At 36.5% G+C, this 18,484-nt stretch overlaps 1 protein-coding gene across 2 annotated transcripts; it reads right to left on the reverse strand.

Moving 5' to 3' along the window:
* Positions 1-1,814: 1,814 nt before the first annotated feature.
* On the reverse strand, positions 1,815-18,481 carry SLU7 (SLU7 homolog, splicing factor). Of its 2 annotated transcripts, none has more exons than XM_068536314.1 (16): positions 18,378-18,481; positions 16,149-16,334; positions 15,130-15,283; positions 14,706-14,786; positions 14,246-14,410; positions 12,090-12,158; positions 9,263-9,310; positions 8,939-9,070; positions 8,578-8,675; positions 8,341-8,408; positions 8,067-8,206; positions 7,061-7,222; positions 4,464-4,568; positions 4,234-4,305; positions 4,006-4,119; positions 1,815-3,356 (listed from the first exon to the last, which is right to left on the reverse strand). In XM_068536314.1, exons 1-16 carry the CDS (start codon positions 18,413-18,415, stop codon positions 3,177-3,179), a joined length of 1,812 nt encoding a protein of 603 aa, XP_068392415.1. In that variant the 5' UTR covers positions 18,416-18,481; the 3' UTR covers positions 1,815-3,176. The 2 variants fall into 2 exon arrangements, with proteins under 2 accessions (XP_068392415.1, XP_068392416.1); XM_068536315.1 differs by having other exon boundaries at positions 18,159-18,462.
* Between the last annotated feature and the right edge of the window lie 3 nt (positions 18,482-18,484).

The raw sequence follows: 18,484 nt of genomic DNA on the forward strand, positions 1-18,484 counted from the left end.
CTGAGGGCCCCGCCGCCCTGAGTAAGGAGCACGCGCGCTGGTTTTCTTTTCAGATGGGGGACTTGGAGCTGGGGATTTTTTGCTTATTGTGTCTGCCAGAAAGGATGAATCGTAGAATCTCGGGAATGGAAGGCCCTGTAAAGCCCAGATAGTTCTACTTTTTAAAGCACTGCAGATAAAATTTTATATTGTGTCAGGCTTTGAGCTTGGCGATTGTAAAGCTTCAATAATTAACCATTTTCTATGTGGAATCAATGAGGAAAAAGAGAAGGGAGCGCATTCTACTTACAAATTAAACATTCAGGCAAATGGGACAAGCTGTACATTCCATTACGATACTAACGGTGGAGGCTGAGCTTGTGTCCTCTCGCCCATGCACGTTGCCCTCCCCCCACTTCCCATTAATTGGAGCATGTGGATGAATTTGCTGAGAATCATCACTCATCTTAGAGAAACGATTTTAAATTTTATTTAAAATTCTTTTTAACAACAGACTCCTAGAGAAATAAACCCATATTAGAGAGATTTCAGAGAAAAACCCTAAAGTAGAAATGAGAAAAAGTTGAAAGAAACAAACTTAAATATAGCCCACTTTCCTATTTTGAGGGTATTTAATGAAATCACATTTTACTCATTTTTGTATAGTTAGTCTTGGGAGAAGCATCCCACAAGGCTAGGGGAGGGGGAAGTGTCAAAGAATGTGGGACAGATACTTTATTTTCAGGTATTGAGGGTGAACCTGATAAAAAGATTGAGAGCCTGCTTAAAGTTTCTGTCAATGAGAGAAATTGCAAAAGACCAGCTTGGCCCAGAAACCTGGGCCTTAAATGCTAGAGAAAGGAGTAGGCTTTAGAGTCAGAGACTTGGGTTTATGTTCTGGCCCCAACACTTTTTACTGTTAGGACTTGAGCAAACCATCTGGACTCATTAAGTCCTTATGCTTACTGTGAAATATGGATATCATCCATTACTCACCCCATGAAATTCTTTTGAGGAGATAACGTGAAAATTACATTACATAGTTCCAGCACTCAAAAGGCAGTTATAATTGAGATAATAAAATCAAAGTTCATATCTTGAGTAATGTCCTAGATGTTATCTTTTATCCAAAAGGAAACAGAAATGACATGATTTCATATATTATAGAATTCTTCCTAAAATCAGAGTAAATTAGGTTTCACAGAAGAGGGAACAGAAGCCCAGAAATGTTAGGTGACACATTTTTTAAAGAGTCCTGAAATTGTTTAAAAAAAATATTTTATTTATTTAGGCTGTGCTGGGTCTTAGTTGTGGCACACGGGATCTTTAGTTGCGGCACACGGGATCTTTAGTTGCGGCATGCAGGATCTTTTTTTTTAGTTGCGGCATGTGGAATCTAGTTTCCCAACCAGGGATCGAACCCAGACCCCCTGCATTGGGAGCATGGAGTCTTACCCACTAGACCACCAGGGAAGTCCCTCCTGAAATTTTCTAATTCAAATGGACAGAAGCTAAGCCAGGCTTCCTGCCAGTCCTATAGATCACTTTTCTGCCAGGTATTTGTTTTTTGTTTTTTTTTTAATATTATTTATTTATTTAGGCTGTGCCAGGTCTTGGTTGCGGCACGCGGGATCTTTAGTTGTGGCATGTGGACTCTTAGTTGCGGCATGCATGCGGGATCTGGTTCCCTGACCAGAGATCGAACCTGGGCCCCCTGCATTGGGAGCGTGGAGTCTTACCCACTGGACCACCAGGGAAGTCCCCAAATATTTGAAATAATGCTACAAACCACTCACAGTTAAGTATTCTCAGTTATATATCTTTATTAACAAAAGATAAATAAAATACAAAATAGACACTAATATCAGACTATGTTGAACCATCCTATGTTAAGGTAGGAATATGAAAACGTCAATTTTTGACATTCTTAAAGTAGGTAAGAATTCGATGTATTTGCATTGCTGTTTTAATTTCATACTGGTCTGAATCTAGATACCATGTATATCCACAGAACTTGACAATTTGATTCAGTTACTCTCCCACCAGCACTATTTCTGAGATGCTAACTTAATGCAATATTCTAGTGGGTTTTGGTAGTTTAGAAAAGCCAGTGAGCTATTAAAAGTCAATATCCTTGTGTCAGGGGTTTTAAACAGGCTGTTTTCACGGATCCCACTCTCACTGTCAGTACTATCTTCACAGTGTTCTTAGAAGAAGGCTAAAAATCGTGGTGATCTCAGTTACTAATAGCCCTACAAGCTATACTTGTAATTCTTTGAAGAAACCTTCAACTTCAGGTTTTGCTTTTTTGCAAATTTTACAGAGACACCTGCTGGCTATGAAGATTAGGTACAAGAGATATTCTACAATCTTTTAAAAATCTAATATTCATGACTGTTATATAAAGGCAATCACAATTAAAACAGAATTAGTATCACAGACCATATCCTCTATGCTAAAGAAAAGGATTTCTGTGTCTAAACACTCATGTCCGGAATGGTAAAAGACCTAGTACTAACACTGACTCAAGGGTGAGAAAATAGTTTTTTTTCCATGCAAAGGCTAACGCATTTAGTTCTGAGTATAAGGTACAAGGAAATGTTCTGAAAATCAAAATTTTATAACCAAGTGGAAAACAGAATTATTACTACACAGACTGACATCAGGGATAAAGTTTTCACACGTTCTACAGTCCTTTCAGTAACCCAGAGCTCAAGACAGGATATTAGCTTTAGATCAGAAAAATCTGAGAAGGCAAGAAGAAATGATTATCAAATAACTACAGTTATAGTTACTACTAATTTAAAAAAAATGAAGCCCTTGTTTTGAGAAAGAGTAACTAACTGCCTTCAAAATGAGTGCTAACACTACATAAAGGGCCATAAAAATTGAGAAATAAAGTTTGAAACTTAATAAATAAATGTTAAGATATCTGTGATAGGTGGAGAGCCAAGACCTTTTTCCACATCACTAATATAAAATTGGAAATAGAATCTTAATCTGCACTTAATGTACCGCTTTTTTTCTTCTCTGTTTCTTCAGTGTGGAAAGGAATGAATTTACTATAAGTCTTCTGGATGCTTTAAAGTCAGGCAGCAAGGAGAGTAGATACAGATTTTTCTATTGCTAATCATCAGCAAGAATCTAAAAGAATGTATCAGCAGAGTCTATCTTCGGTGACCATCTGTGACCAGTTACTACTGTCCGAGGAAGGAGGCCATGGGGTCATCTGGCCTCTGACGTTTCATTCTGTAGGCCTCCATTTCCTCTTCAGTGGGTTCCCGAGTTTCATATATGCTACTGTAAGGCCGCTTCCTCTCATCAATCTGCATGATCTCCTTGACATGAAGAAGACGGGCCTCCTCTGCATTCAGTGCCTGTAGTGAGAAGAAAGACATGAGTACCATGGCTCTACATCAGATCTCTTTTGTTCAAAAGTGGTAGAGTACCAGAAGACCCCACTGAGTATGATCAACTACATCAAAAACCTAGATTGCCTGGAAGAGCTTGGGAGTCAGCCCTTTTGCTGTCAAGCTACAACTAATCACTATTGGGCCACAAAACATTCTATGACATTTTCAATGAAATTTCAAAGAAATTTTATTTAACAATGAAAATTGAATGAGGTTTATTTTACTGACAGAAGCCGGCAACTGATGCTTTTTGGTGGAGACTGCAATTCCGACTTTTCCCAAGACTTGCTGAAACTTACAAATTATAGAGCCAGATGGCAAGTCTCTCTGGGGAACATGTCGTAACTCTAAAATAACAACTATACCAAGCATTTTTCTTCTGTGCGTTAGTGATATTCAACAAACAGTTCAAGAAGCAGGCTATACCGAGACACACAAAATCTCTATTCGTATTCTACAACTGGTAGGTGACCTGAGCAAATCACCCAGACTAGGGGCTCATTTGCTCATTTTTAAAATGACCTTGTAAATAGGACTAGATAATTTCCTAAGGTCCCTACAAATAAAGAATGCTGCGGTCACTTTTACTATTTATTTAGCCTTCACAAAGTACCTTTTTCAATTTTTCATGTTTCTTTTCTTCGTCATCACTCTCTGAACTGCTCTTTCGATGCTTCCTCTTCTTCTTTTTCTTCTTTTTCTCCTCTTTTAGTTTTTCCTGATGCATCTGATTGGGAGGATGCAAATATAGTGTTGTTAATGCAAAAACAAAGTTCTAGCACAAGTTTTAAAGTCCTCCCTCCAAGACTTAAAAATTCAGGACAACTGATCATGGACTTACCTCCATGAGGGTCTGAGGTTTTTTCACAGATTCTTCTCCAATTGTATCATTTATAATACACTCCTCTGAATTCTGTGGAAAAATATATGTAATCTAACTTGAGAGTCATAGTTACCAGTCATCTAAGAAAAAGTTAGAATTTGAAACATAAAAATATATGTTTCATACAAATTTTGACTTAAGAGCTTTGGCTGTTGTTCACCTTTAAGCACTAGAGGACAATTACTTACAGCAGTCTCCTTCCCAGCTTCTCCAGTACAATAGGAAAACTTGAAAAAAGAGTGACAGCATTTGTATCCCCATCGGCCTTCTTTCCAGTAAGAGCCCCAGATATGCTGCAGAGAGACAGAGAGGTTATTTAAAAATGAACCTGAAGGACTTCCCTGGTGGCGCAGTGGTTAAGAATCTGCCTGCCAATGCAGGGGACACAGGTTCGAGCCCTGGTCTGGGAAGATTCCACATGCCGCAGAGCAACTAAGCCCGTATGCCACAACTACTGAGCCTGCACTCTAGAGCCCGCAAGCCACAGCTACTGAGCCCATGTGCCACAACTACTGAAGCCCGCGTGCCTAGAGCCTGTGCTCTGCAACGAGAAGCCACCGCAATGAGAAACCCATGCACCGCATTGAAGAGTAGCCCTTGCTCGCCGCAACTAGAGAAAAGCCCACGCACAGCAACAGACTCAACGCAGACAAAAATAAATAAATAAATAAATGTATATTAAAAAAAAAAAAAAAAAGAACCTGAAACTAGGGTCTCTCATATACTGTTTTTCTTTCTTTTTTTTTGTTAATTCTATCATTAATTAATTTGATTGTTTTTAAAAATTGAAGTATAGTTGATTTACCATGTCATGTTAGTTTTGGGTGTACAGCACAGTGATTCAGTTATATTTATATATATATATATATATATATATATATTCTTTTTCAGATTCTTTCCTCTTATAGGTTATTACAAAATATTGAGTATAGTCCCCTGTGCTATACAGTAGGTTCTTGTTGGTTATTCTCATATACTGGTGATAAAAGGAGGAAAATTATGGGGATACTAGGGCTAGCTAACAGGGAGAAGGTGTGGTTACAACTGTCTTACATTCTGTGCCCCCCCAGAATTAAAAAATTTAGGCTATCTGACTTCTCTTGAAAAATTGAGGACTGGGAAATTCTGGACCCACATTCCCACTTGTCAATAATTGGCTGTTGCTGACCAGTGGATGCCCCTATTAGACAGGGCTTGTGTTCTCTAGTTTATAAAATTTGCCTGGCTCATTTCTCTCATCTATGATTACTGGCCTAGCTCCTATTAGGTGGCTAGGTTTTTGGCTCTTATTTAGAGAGACAAGTGTAGTTTGGGTACTTAAAGTACAGCAAATTATATGCTTTATCATGCGATGCAATATGACATATACTGTATCACCTATGAAGTGCTCCTGTCAAAATATTTAACTTATATCTAATCAAGCCTTTAGATCTGAATTCCTGTTTATAGGAAATACAGGGGATACAGGAATAAGTTATATGATATCACTAGGAACCAGTCAAATACAGGATGTGAGACAGTTTACAAGATAACTGGCATGATCTGTTACAGTCACTGTCATGAAAAAGGGGAGATACATGCTAGAAAAAAGAGAGATAACAACCAAATAACAATCAAAATAAATGTAAGCTGTGACTGGATTCTGTGTCTCACACTCACGCACAAAACAACTATCCCCACTCCAACCAAAAAAACCCGAACAGCTATTTAAAGGCATTTTGGGGTATATTTTGGAAAATGTGATTAAGGACTAGAGATTAGGTGATATTAAGGCATTAATGTCAATTTTCTGAAGTGTGATAATAGTAATGTAGTTATATAGGAAAACATCCTTAATTTTAGGATACATGATACAGTGTTATGGGTGAAATGTCATATCTGTAATTTCCAAATGTTTCAGTCAAAAAAATATACAGTTAGACACACACACTCTTCTAGACAAAGTGTATATGGCGATCTGTAAAAAAAAATTTGAATCTAGATGGTGGGTATATGAGTGAAAATAATAGTATTCTTTCACATTTTGGGAAAATTCCATAAAACAGCAATTGGTGCAGCCACTGTGGCAAACAGTATGGAGGTTTCTCAAAAAACTAAAAATAGAACTACCATATGACCCAGCATTTCCACTCCTGGGTATATATCTAATAAAAACAAAAACACTAATTAGAAAAGATACATGCACCACAGTGTTCACAGTAGCATTATTTACAATTGCCAAGATATGGAAGCAAACTAAATGTCCATCAACAGATGAATGAATAAAGATGTGGCACCATGTATACAATGGCAAACTACTCAGCCATAAAAAAGAACAAAATTTTACCATCTGCAGCAACATGGACGGACTCGAAGGGCATTATGCTAAGTGCAATAAGTCAGACACAGAAAGACAAATACTGTATGATATCACTGACATGTGGAATCTAAAAAATACAACTAGTGAATATAACAAAAAAAGAAGCAGACTCACAGATATAGAGAACAAACTAGTGGTTACCAGTGGGGAGGAGGGGAGAGGCAGTATATAGGGGTCGGGGAGTGGAAGGTAGAAATTATTGGGTGTAAGACAGGCTACAGGGATGTACTGTACAACACGGAGAACATAGCCAATATTTTGTAATAACTGTAAATGCTGTATAACCTTTAAAAATTGTATTAAACAATAAGACAAAGTTAAAATGCAAAAAACAGAATGAAACACAACAATGACTTACTAATGAAAAATACAATCCAGAGCAAAATGCTAACAAGGACATAAAAATAATTCTGGTTCAACACATACCGTATGATTGTGGATCTTCACATCCTCCTCATACTTGGAGGAGGCAACAGCCCGCTCCTGTCCTTTGATGACTGTCCCATGTCTTGAGTACTCCACATAGTCTTCGGTCTGAGCTAAAAGCAGTTCAGCTGGAGGGGCATCCAAGTGTTCTTGGCCACCGTACTAAAAGGACATTGAACATTATTAAATACATTTTACAAAGATTTGCATTCAAATCTCTACTGAAGGGTTTATTTCCAATCAGAAAGATTAGAGGACTATTCTTCATGGGCTTTGTTATACAAAACACAGTGAAAAAAATGTCACCAAATTTTCAAAGGCAAATAAAAGATGTCTCAATTGCTATTCATGTGTTGAGTGTGGTAGATTACAAAATGCTCATAAAACTCCCCTTATCCTGTGTGCATGCCCATTTGCCACATGACTTTGCTGCTCCTTCCCTTGAATCTGGGCCTGGCCACGCTACTTGTTCTGGCGTATGGAACACTGGCAAATATGATGTAAGCAAAGACCTGAAAAACACTTGTGCACTGGGGCACACTTTGTTGCTAGTTTCTGGTATCCTGAGAATGCCATGTAAAGAAGCTGGGCTAACCTATCAGAGGATAAGAACCCATGTGGGGCAGAGATGAGATGTTCCAGGTGAGGCCTTCTCAGGACAGATGAGGACTGCTAACTGCTAGAAACCAAAGTGAGGCCATTCTAGATCATCCAGCTTCAGATAGGCAGACTCAGACCAGGAAACCCAGCTGACATACAAAATGGTGAGAAATAAGAAATGTTTATTTAAACTATTACATGTTGAGGTGATTTGTTTTGCTGCAAAAGCTCACTGATATAGCTACACTGATACTGTATACCAATTGATTGCATCAGTGGAAGGACAGGACTAATCCTGATGGATTACAATGAACTGTATATTGTATTCCAAATGTAAATCAAATGTTTATTAACTGGTAATTTCTATTTAAGGAATGTTTTCCTTTAGCAGTCTGGTCAAAATTACCTTTTCCAGGATGCTTTCTTTCTGCTGTTCTTTGAAGTCTTCTTTCTTGACTTTGAAGGACTTATACAACAGCTCTAGTTTTGTAGGATCAGCTTGCAGATGCACTTCAGACCCTTTGTCATAGGCTTCCCAAGCGAACACTAGGGTAATTAAAAACATCGTAATGAGCTGTCACCTACATTGTTTTCATGCTTCTTGGAAACAAGCTTTAAAAAATGCCCCCAAATTTCTTATGAGCTGATATAAAATACCTTGACATAGAGAAAACACTTACATTGTGTCTGAGCCATTGAAATGGTATCACCTGTGTATCTAACAAAGTTATCCCCCGCGTAGCTCACTCTGTAAACACAAATTAAAAAAAAAAAAAACTGTTTCAGAGACTGATTTCTTTAAGGAAATTCTTTTCTGACCTGACCATAGGTGATGCTCATTTTAATTCAGATTGTGGTTTATGAATAAAAGCTCCCCTCCCCTCCCTTGAAATCTTTACATTGAACTTGGTACTTACTCATCTGGATTCTTTCCTGCATTGGCATAGGGATTCTCTCTCATCGCTCTAGTTTTGGGATCATAGTAAGCAGAATTTGGATCTAAATTCCGCAAATACTAGAAGGAAAAAAATATTTTAAGACTGTGTTAATGTTTACTTTCATCAAAGAAGATTTCAGCAGACTAGCAGGAGGAGTCAATTAAATGTGTGTGTGCATGTCTGGGGTACAGGTGAAGATAAAGAAAACTGGAATGACACCTAATCTTGGAATGACTCACTAAATTGCCCATATACTACCGAGATACCATATTAGTAGACAAAATTTAGGCTGGGAAGACAAATATTTTTTGAATATGTATGTTGAGTTGGCATGGCTTACTTTTGCAATATCTTCTCGAATCCTGAGATTCCGGACAGTAATTCGTCTCTTAGAGTCAAAATTCTGTCCAGGCATGTCAATATCATCTGCATATTTATCTTCATCCTCATCTTCACTGTTATGATCTTTTTCCTGAAAGAGGAAGAGAGAGGAAAAAAAATTTTTAAGAAAAGAGCAGCATCTAGTTCTTGTTTTCCCTTTAACCAAACCCTTACTCACTGTTCTTTAAACCTATTATTATTATGAATTATATATTACTATTAATATTAGCCATCAGAAATTTAAAAATTTAATGTATATCCAGATAGGGCATATATTTACTACCGTCTGAGAATTTGGTTCCTCTTCTCCCCACTGGTGTTTTGGAGAATTCTGTGTCACGAAAGAAGGAAATGAATTTGTAATTGTATTCCACTGAATCAACTGATTATTTAACACTTTAAAAACATAGTTAAAATAATATAACAAATTTAACTGAACAAATTCTCATATTTCTCACTTGTAGCGAGCACATAAGTTTTTAATACAAGTATGTCATTGTGAATAATTTTATTAGGCTGTCTACAAATCCAAAATTTTCATTGATGATAGGACTATAATCACACAAACATAATAGAAAGATTAAGTTGATCAGTATACCTAATAAATATTCATTTCATATGTGTTCATCTTCAGACATAACATTTTCATTAAACTTCACTGTTTTTCTATTAAGGCCAAAAAGAAAAGTTACCAGGATCATGTAATAAGTATCTTTAGAGCCAAAACAGCCTTTGTAAAATTTAGGCAATGAAGAAGTCTACTCAGGTGACAACACGCTGTGATTTAAGAAGCATGCGAAATCCTTGCCTCAAAGACACTGTCTTCATTAGCAGTTGGTCAGGATATTCTCTAACTCCACAAAATGCCGACAGCAAAGTGCTCAGTACTTCATCATGTCTTAAAAAGGCTTCACAAGTTCAAAAGAATACCTTATACCATTAGTGGGAGGATGTGGAAACGTGTGTATAAAAAAATATTTATATGGTATACTGGTGGAAGCAAAAATTTGTACAGGCTTTCTGAATGCTAGCTAAGTGATAAGTCATCAAATTTTACATATACATATTCAGTGCATCAACAATTACACTTTTAGGAATTTATCATAAAGAAAAAATGTCTATTATATAAAGACATAAGAATCTAGTGTTGTGTATTGTACAAATAATTGGGAAAAAACAAATCAACAAGAGATGATTGGTTATATAAATTATTGCACTCAATAAACACTGAACAACCATTAAAGTCATTCTGTCCAAGGTGCAGAAAAACACGTATACTTTGCTACCTTTTTTTTTTTTGGAAAAAAAAAAAAAAAGAGGGAGAGATGGGAATAAGATTACATATTTGTATTTGTTTGTATTTACACAAGAAACTCTGAAAGGATCTGTAAGAAAAATAAAAATGGTTATGGGGGGTGAGGTTTAGAGATAGGGTGGATGGAGGCACATCTACTTAAATTATTTTGATTACTGAACCATGTGAATTTATATAAAAATAAATGTTATAGGTCTACATTTAATGATATGGAGAACAAGTCCTCACTGCACTGTATATTGTAAAATTGAAGGAGTAGGTGATAAATGAGTATGTAAAGATGAATCCATTTAAAAAACACGTTGTATGATAATCACACACATCTGGGGTGGACTGGGACACTGAAAGGCCTACTTGAAAATGTTAATAGTTAACATAGGGGATATTTTTCTTCTTTATAATTTTCTATGTATTTTTTCTGAATATGTGGTGCCTTCAAAATAGGGAATTTTTTAAAAAAATATGTTTTTTGGAGTTCTTACAAGTTGCTAGTTCAACAAAGGACATTTATATTGCTACACAGACAGCTAAATCTCTATAGTAGACATAGCTCTACTATATGCAGTTAATCTTCATATCCAAATGGGCAAAATTCATACTTACTTTCCCAGTAAGTATGCTTACTGGGAAAATAAATTATGTTTACAAGAAACAACAACAAAGAATATGTTAGAAAAACAGAAAAAGGCCCTCTTCTTTTTTCCAGAGTTGGTAATGATTAACAACAATAGCTACCAATTACCAAGTGTTTACTCTGTGATACGTATGCTAAACCTCCTGGCCAGGGTAGGTGTTGTTATCTCTGCTTTAGAGATGATCAAATGAGGCTCAGAGAGGCAAATTAATTTTTCTAGGACCACCTAGCTAGCCAGGGGCAGAGCTGGGTTTTAACATTATCTGTCTGTTAACTTGTGCTTTGAACCTGCCTGACAGGTAGCCTCTGTGACTGCTCACTTGGTGATTAACTTACTTAGTTGTGTTTTCTTTGTAATTATACTTGCTAAGGGTCCCTTTTAGAAGTTTAAACTCGACAACTCGAAAATGTTTATTATTTACTTATGCCATTAATTTGTTAAAAGAAATTTTCACAACTCTAATAAGTATAATATATATACTCTGTTAAGTTGACTGACTGGAAAAAAAAAAAGGAAAAAACCTGTCTGCAATACATCTTTTTTGAAAATTTTTTGCCTAGCTATAAAATTATTACATGTTCATTATGGAGAATGTGGGAAATACTAAAATAAATAAATAAAAAGAAAAATTCACTAATTCTATATTAAATGAGAACTGGTGTTCTGGTCGTCTTCCCTGTGTGGTAATATTGTAATATTTTACATGTGTCGTTAAAATATAAGTGTTAGCCAGTGTTGTTACAAAGTTTTGATAAAAGTCATTTTACATTCTATCATGCAGAGCAAGGATAGCTCACTTCACTAATTCCCTATTACACTATTTCAATTTCTTACTGTTGTAAAAAGTGCTGCAATGAACATCTTTGTGCATAATGACTTTTCTGAATACTAGAAAAAATTTAGGATGGATGGATTTACTAATTTAATTCCAGAAAAGGTACATAAATGTTTTATGGCAATATCCTCTCCTAAATGATTACATCAATTTATAGTCGCATGAACCCTCCAAGTCAGTTTTACTCTTTCCCCTCGATAGCACTTCTCTCTCCCTAAAATCTTTTCTAACTGGAGAGATATAAAATGAATTTTTTGTTTCAATCTTCATTTTTTGTTTACTAAGAGTTTGAATTTTTTTTTTAATGATCATTTTTATTACTTACAGCCTGTTCCACTAATTTTCCTGAGGCTAATTCTTCTTGGAGTTTTTGGGCTTTCAGCGTTCGTTTTGCCTAAGAAAAAAGAAACATTTGAAATTTACTTAGTCAAGTGAACATTTAATTTTTATATGCGTAAAATGCGTAAGTTTATTGTTTTCAGAAAAGGTCACTGGACAAGGTCATGTTTTGTAGCTCTAGACCTCTGGCTCCTAAAGAGCAGGAGTTACAAGGAATTCCCTGGTGGTCCAGTGGTTAGGATTTCGCGCTCTCACTGCCGAGGGGCTGGGTTTGATCCCTGGTCTGGGAACTATGATCCCAAAAGCCATGCGGTGTGGCCAAAAACTAAACGAACAAAAAACCCCCCAACTCTACTCAGTGCTCTGTGGTGACTTAAATGGGAAGGAAATCTAAAAAAGAGTGGATACATGTATATGTATAACTGATTCACTCTGCTGTACCTCAGAAACTAATACAGCATTGTAAAGCAACTATACTCCAATAAAAATTAATTAAAAAAAAACATGAATGGATAAAGAAGATGTGTGGAATATATATATATACAATGGAATATTTAGCCATAGAAAAAAGAATGAAATTTTGTCATTTGCAGCAACATGGATGGACTTGGAGGGCATTAGGTTAAGTGAAATAGGTCAGAAAGAGAAAGACAAATACCGTATATCACTTATATGTGGAATCTAAAAAAATACAACAAACTACTGAATAAAACAAGAAAGAAGCACACTCATAGAGAAACAACTAGTGGTTACCAATGGGAAGAGGAAAGGGGGGAGGGGTAATAGAAGGGTAGGAAATTTAAAAAAAGGGGAGGTTATTATAGGATTATACGAAATCATGTCTGTGAAACTTTTGAAAATTGTAAGGCACTGTAGAATTTAATGACTCTTTCATTCAATAAAAAAAAAACTAAATTAAAAAACAAAAAAAACAAGATGAATTGGAAGATTGGGATTGACATATATACACTAATATGTATAAAATAGATAACTAATAAGAACCTGCTATATAAAAAAATTAAGTTAAAAAAACCCCAAAAACAAAAAAAAAAACCCCAAAAAACAAAAAATGAAAATGAGTTGGATTCAATCAGCCATATTTAAACAGGAGTTACAAACTCCTGTTTGAACCAGGCATTAATGTAAACTGAGTTAGACACCACCAGGGGTAAACTGCAGAGAACAATCCCTGCTGACGAGGTGCCATCTGACTCCAGATGACTGACCCTTCCAGGCTGGCCCAGGATTACCACGTATTTCACTGTTCAAGAAAAGATAAAATTCAGATTTTTATGTGAAATCCCATGATTTTAAATGTTAACTCTACTTAAAAAAAAAAACCAAAAACAGCAATGTGACTATGGTTTTTAAAAAATGGGAGTGAGTAGGTGAAATCATAACAGAAAAAATTTAGGTTAAGTTAAAATAAAATTCAATTTTCTGAAACGACTTACCCTCTTCCCCTTCCCCCACCCTGAAATGCTATGTGAGACAACTATAAAGCAGGCCCAGGGGCTTCCCTGGTGGCGCAGTGGTTGAGAATCTGCCTGCCAATGCAGGGGACACGGGTTCGAGCCCTGGTCTGGAAAGATCCAGCATGCCACAGAGCAACTGGGCCTGTGAGCCACAACAACTGAGCCTGCGCGTCTGGAGCCTGTGCTCCGCAACAAGAGAGGCTGCGATAGTGAGAGGCCCGCACACCGCAATGAAGAGTGGCCCCCGCTCGCCGCAACTAGAGAAAGCCCTCACACAGAAACGAAGACCCAACACAGCTAAAAATAAATAAATAAATTTATATAAAAAAAAAAAAGGCCCACAGGCAAGATATAGTCTGGGGGCCAAGAGTTTATAAAAGAAAGGAAAAAGCTTTGGACACTAATCTGTTCTAATGCTGCCAGTATTTTTCGCAACCTAAGTCATGGAGTAAAGGACAATACAAGAATGAAATAAAAAGAAATTGCTGCCAAATAGGGCTAGCACACTGTTTATTTCACTATTGAATTAGGCTTACGACTACTACAATAATAAAAATGCCATCATTTTTATACTGCTTGAAGACTCAAAAAATAGAGTTGCTAAATTAGAGATACAGCAAAATGTACATTCTTTAAGGATAGCAGGAAAGCAGTGAACTGTGCTCACCAGATCAACTTTCGCATACTCTTCTACAATTTTCATGTGTTCTTCTGGATTGTAGCCATTCCACCGATCCCTCTTCCCATCATAGTCAAACATCAGCTGAGGCTGGAGGTGTTCATCTGGAGCTATATTAGTACCTGTAAATTTTGCTCCAACTCGCCTAGGTCTCTGGAAAACAGAATAAGATTAAATCTTTTCCTAAGTATCTATAGCCCAGAGGAAAATTTCATATAATCTTTACAGAGTGGATGTGAACATACCATGGGACTTTATGGTTTATTCAATTATCATTTAGTCTTCCAGCAAAAGTTTTGATGATGCTAAACTAATTTCATTCAAATTAATTTTTATTTAAATTGTACCTAAATATAGGTAATTAAAAAAATAGAATGAAGCTCTCTGACAGGAATAAAGAAAGAGACTCTCTGACAACAGTTTCCAAAATTCTCAAAGGTAAACTCACCTCAAAGCAGTCTTTCTTTTTGTGTGTCATGGCTCCACAGTTTTCACATGCTCCTTTGCGGTACTTAGTAGTTATGGAATTCTATAAATGGATGTAAAGAAAAACAAGGAAATTTTTATTTATCTGAATAAGTTAAAAATAACTTTGGCTCTCATTACTATATTGTCTAGTGAAATGATTTATTCATTAAGAGGAAAACCAGTTAGAATCTCCACTTTTATAAATGAGAAGGTTTAAAGACTTCAGCAATATCAAATTTATAAAATATAGACGTTAAAGTAGTATGTATTGTGAATTTTAATACCACATAAAAGGTCATATAATCTGTTTCTACTTTATATAGTATTGCTTTAGAGGTTCTTATATTAAGTTCTTAAAATAAAATCTCCGTTTTCACATGCATATATACAGATTGCATATATACCTCTTTTACACCCCTCTTGTACCAGTCTCCAGATGAGCTGAACTGCTTTTGTTTCTCTGGCTGTGGTCTCTGGTGCTTTAAAGTAGGCCTTTTTGAGGGATCAATATACCATGGCACTGAAGAAATATACTGAGGAATATGAGGATTGATGTCTCTGTAATAAAATAAAATTTTTTTTAACAGAATGAAGTTGAAAAATAATTGATATTACAATTACAAAGGTAGCCTATACAGAATCTAAGAATAGAGATACTGTACTGGGAGGAGAGAGGCAGAATATGCTTGTTATCTCTAAAATAAAAAACAATTAAAAATAAAGAAAACAATTTATATTAGAGTGAAAAAATTTCCAACAAAGAAACTAAAAATAGTGATATAACTAAACGGGGAGGAGAGATGAAGGAAGATAGGGACCTATGTTAGTGAGATTAATCTTGTATCAGAGCAAAGGGTTAACTAATAATGTCTAGAGTTGATTATAATAATGGTATAGGTATGTTATTTAGAGATGTGGCGGTATCAACCAGAAAAACTCAAAATAGACTGACAAGTACAGTCGTCCCTTGGTATCTGAGAGGGACTGGTTCAGGACCTGCCTCAGATACCAAAACCTGCAGATGCTCAAGCTGCACAGTCGGGCCTCTGTATCCATGGTTTGGAATCCGAGGATTCAACCAATGGCAGATTGTGTAGTACTGCACGTAGTTATTGAAAAAAATCTGAGTATAAGTGGACCCACACAGTTCAAACCTGTGTTGTTCAAGGGTCAACTATAGTCACTTGTGTAGAGTAGGACAGAGAGTGGGAAAACTGAAAAGGACTATAGCTATTCATTACAAGTCCTTCATTATTGATTACTAAACCTTATACATATGAGTTTGATAAAATAAATAAAAAGAAAAATGATGTAAATGATAAAGATGGCTTCCTGTCAAGGCAAAGGATGAGAAATTGGTAAACTAAGTAGACATGAATTTGAATTCTGAACAGATCTTGCAAAAAAAAATTAAAGTACTTACTTTCCTTCTTCATCAACTTCTGCAGGGGCATTACCCAATTTTCGCTGTTCTTCTAGCTCCTTCTTCTTTCTCCAGTCCTCTCTGGTCATCTTCTTTGGTTCCTCCAAACTCATTTCTTTGGACCCCGAAAGGGTGGCCGCATTACCTGCATCCATGGCTGCAGCTGACATGGTTATCTGGCCTTCTCTATGAAAAGGAAGAAATATCTATTAGTATAAACTTGCCCTTGGTGAATTCACCAGTGAAACTATCAAAAGTACACTCTAATGACACATACTGTGCGTTATACAGAATGTTTCATATTCTAGACATTATTAGTTAACTTCTTGCTCTGATACAAGATTAATCACTAACATAGGTCCCTATCTTCCTTCATCTCTCCTCCCCCTTTAGTTATATCACTATTTTTAGTTTCTTTGTTGGAAATTGTTTCACTCTAATATAAATTATTTTATTTTTAATTGTTTTTTATTATAGAGATAACAAGCATATTCTGTCTCTCCCCTCCCACTACAATATCTCTATTCTTAGATTCTGTATAGGCTACCTTTGTAATTGTAATATCAATTATTTTTCAACTCATGTCTTATTCTTCATAGTATCTGTAAGGGAAAGGTCTCTTTCCCCTCCACAAAAGTCTTTATATACTGTTGCACTTTTTCTCTCAACTCTAAGTTATAAGTGGAGAGAGACATACACATGTATTTAAAATTTCACGAGACTCTTTCTCTCATATATATTCCTTAATTCCTCTCTACTTATGTGTCTCAGACTTTTCTACCACACTAACCCTTAATGAGTACGTAGGGTCCTATCTCTGTTCCTCTTAAAGACTGGATGCTTTAAGATTTACCTATATTCATTGTCTCTATTTCCTCATCTTCTGCTTCCCTTCTCAATTACTCTGATTTACCTCCCACGCCCCTCCCCCCACTCCAAAGATACCACTAAGTTATCAATGTGCCTAGTCCTCTGGACATTTTTCAGTTCTGTTCCTTCCCCTTTTACTATATTCTTATCCTTTCGCTTATGTGACACTATACTCTCCTGGTTTTTCTTGTACCCCTCTCGCTGCTTCTCCTGAATCCTTTGTAAGTTCATCCATTTCTGCCCAGTTATTTTATTTTGGATTCCACAAGGCTCAATCCTGGGGCCTCCTTCATCACTCTAAACTCCACCAGAGGATAAGCTCATCTATTTCCAAGGTTTCGACAGCCACGATATACAACTGTTGGCTCTCCAATTTATTTCTCTACTCCAGACCTTTTGTCTGAGCTTCCAATAAATACATTCCAATTGCTTACTTCAAAGTACCTCCACTTAGATGTCTCTGAGAAACCTGAACTCAACAAATCTTAATTCAAATTCATAATCTTCAACTAAAAAAAAAATTCATAATCTTCTCTATGAAATCTAATCCTTTTCCACTGTTCCCTCTCTTGATGAAAGACACCACCATCCATCCCTTTTCATAAGTGTTCCAGCTAATTCCCACACCTATTTCATCACTAAGTAATGTTATTTTCACCTTCTGAATATCACTCTAATTCATCTACTTCTACTATCAATAACCTTAGTGTTAATACTTTTCCCTACCAGTCTCTTCCAATTCCCTCCAATCAGTTTTCCACACTGCAGTGTTATTTTTTCAAAACACAAATTTGATCATATTATGTCCACTACACAAGCTTAAAACCCTCTAATGCAGCGCTGTCCAAGAGAAATATAACGCCAGCCCTATATGTCATTTTAAATATTCCACAACCATACTAGAAAAGTAAAAAGAAACAGGTAAAATTATTTTTGCAATATTTAACCCAATATACCCAACATATTATCATTTCAACATAGGAAAAAATCTGTTTAGACTTAGAAAGACTAAGTCTTTAAAATCTGATATGGATTTTACACGTATTCAGACTAGCCAACATTTCAAGTGCTTAAGAACCACAACAGTTAACAGCTACTGTACTAGACAGTTCAGCCCCAGTGACATCTTATAATTCTTACTTTAAAAACCACTGAAGACACAGTCCTGGTCTGACTGGGCACAGGTACTACGACTGAGGCCTAGGACGGCGGCTTCCTTCTAGGTCCCCGTTCCCTCCTCAACCTGGCGTTCATCAATCTCGTGAGGATATTTGTAACAGTTAGGAGCCTTTGGTCCACTTCTCGGGGTTCTTCACCCTCACCCACCTCCCTCTTCAAGTTCTCACAATATTTCCCTACCCGGTCCCGCCGCTGGTGACCCCAAGACAGCCGGACATGAAGGAAGCCGACCATCAATGTTTACTTCCTGACCTCCTCCCTCTCCCAGCAGCCCCTGCGGCCCCTTC

Source organism: Eschrichtius robustus, chromosome 2, assembly GCF_028021215.1.
Source record: "Eschrichtius robustus isolate mEscRob2 chromosome 2, mEscRob2.pri, whole genome shotgun sequence".
Taxonomy (NCBI): domain Eukaryota; kingdom Metazoa; phylum Chordata; class Mammalia; order Artiodactyla; family Eschrichtiidae; genus Eschrichtius; species Eschrichtius robustus.

Bases quoted from the DNA above. Each gene is read 5' to 3' on its own strand.
- SLU7 (XM_068536314.1), bottom strand. From the start codon at position 18,415: ATGTCCGGCTGTCTTGGGGTCACCAGCGGCGGGACCGG. The intron at 9,311-12,089 runs GTAAGTAATAAA...TTCGTGACACAG, and splicing joins GAAAATTAGTGGAACAGGCT to AATTCTCCAAAACACCAGTG. The intron at 8,409-8,577 runs GTAAGTACCAAG...TTGTGTTTACAG, and splicing joins GCAGGAAAGAATCCAGATGA to AGTGAGCTACGCGGGGGATA.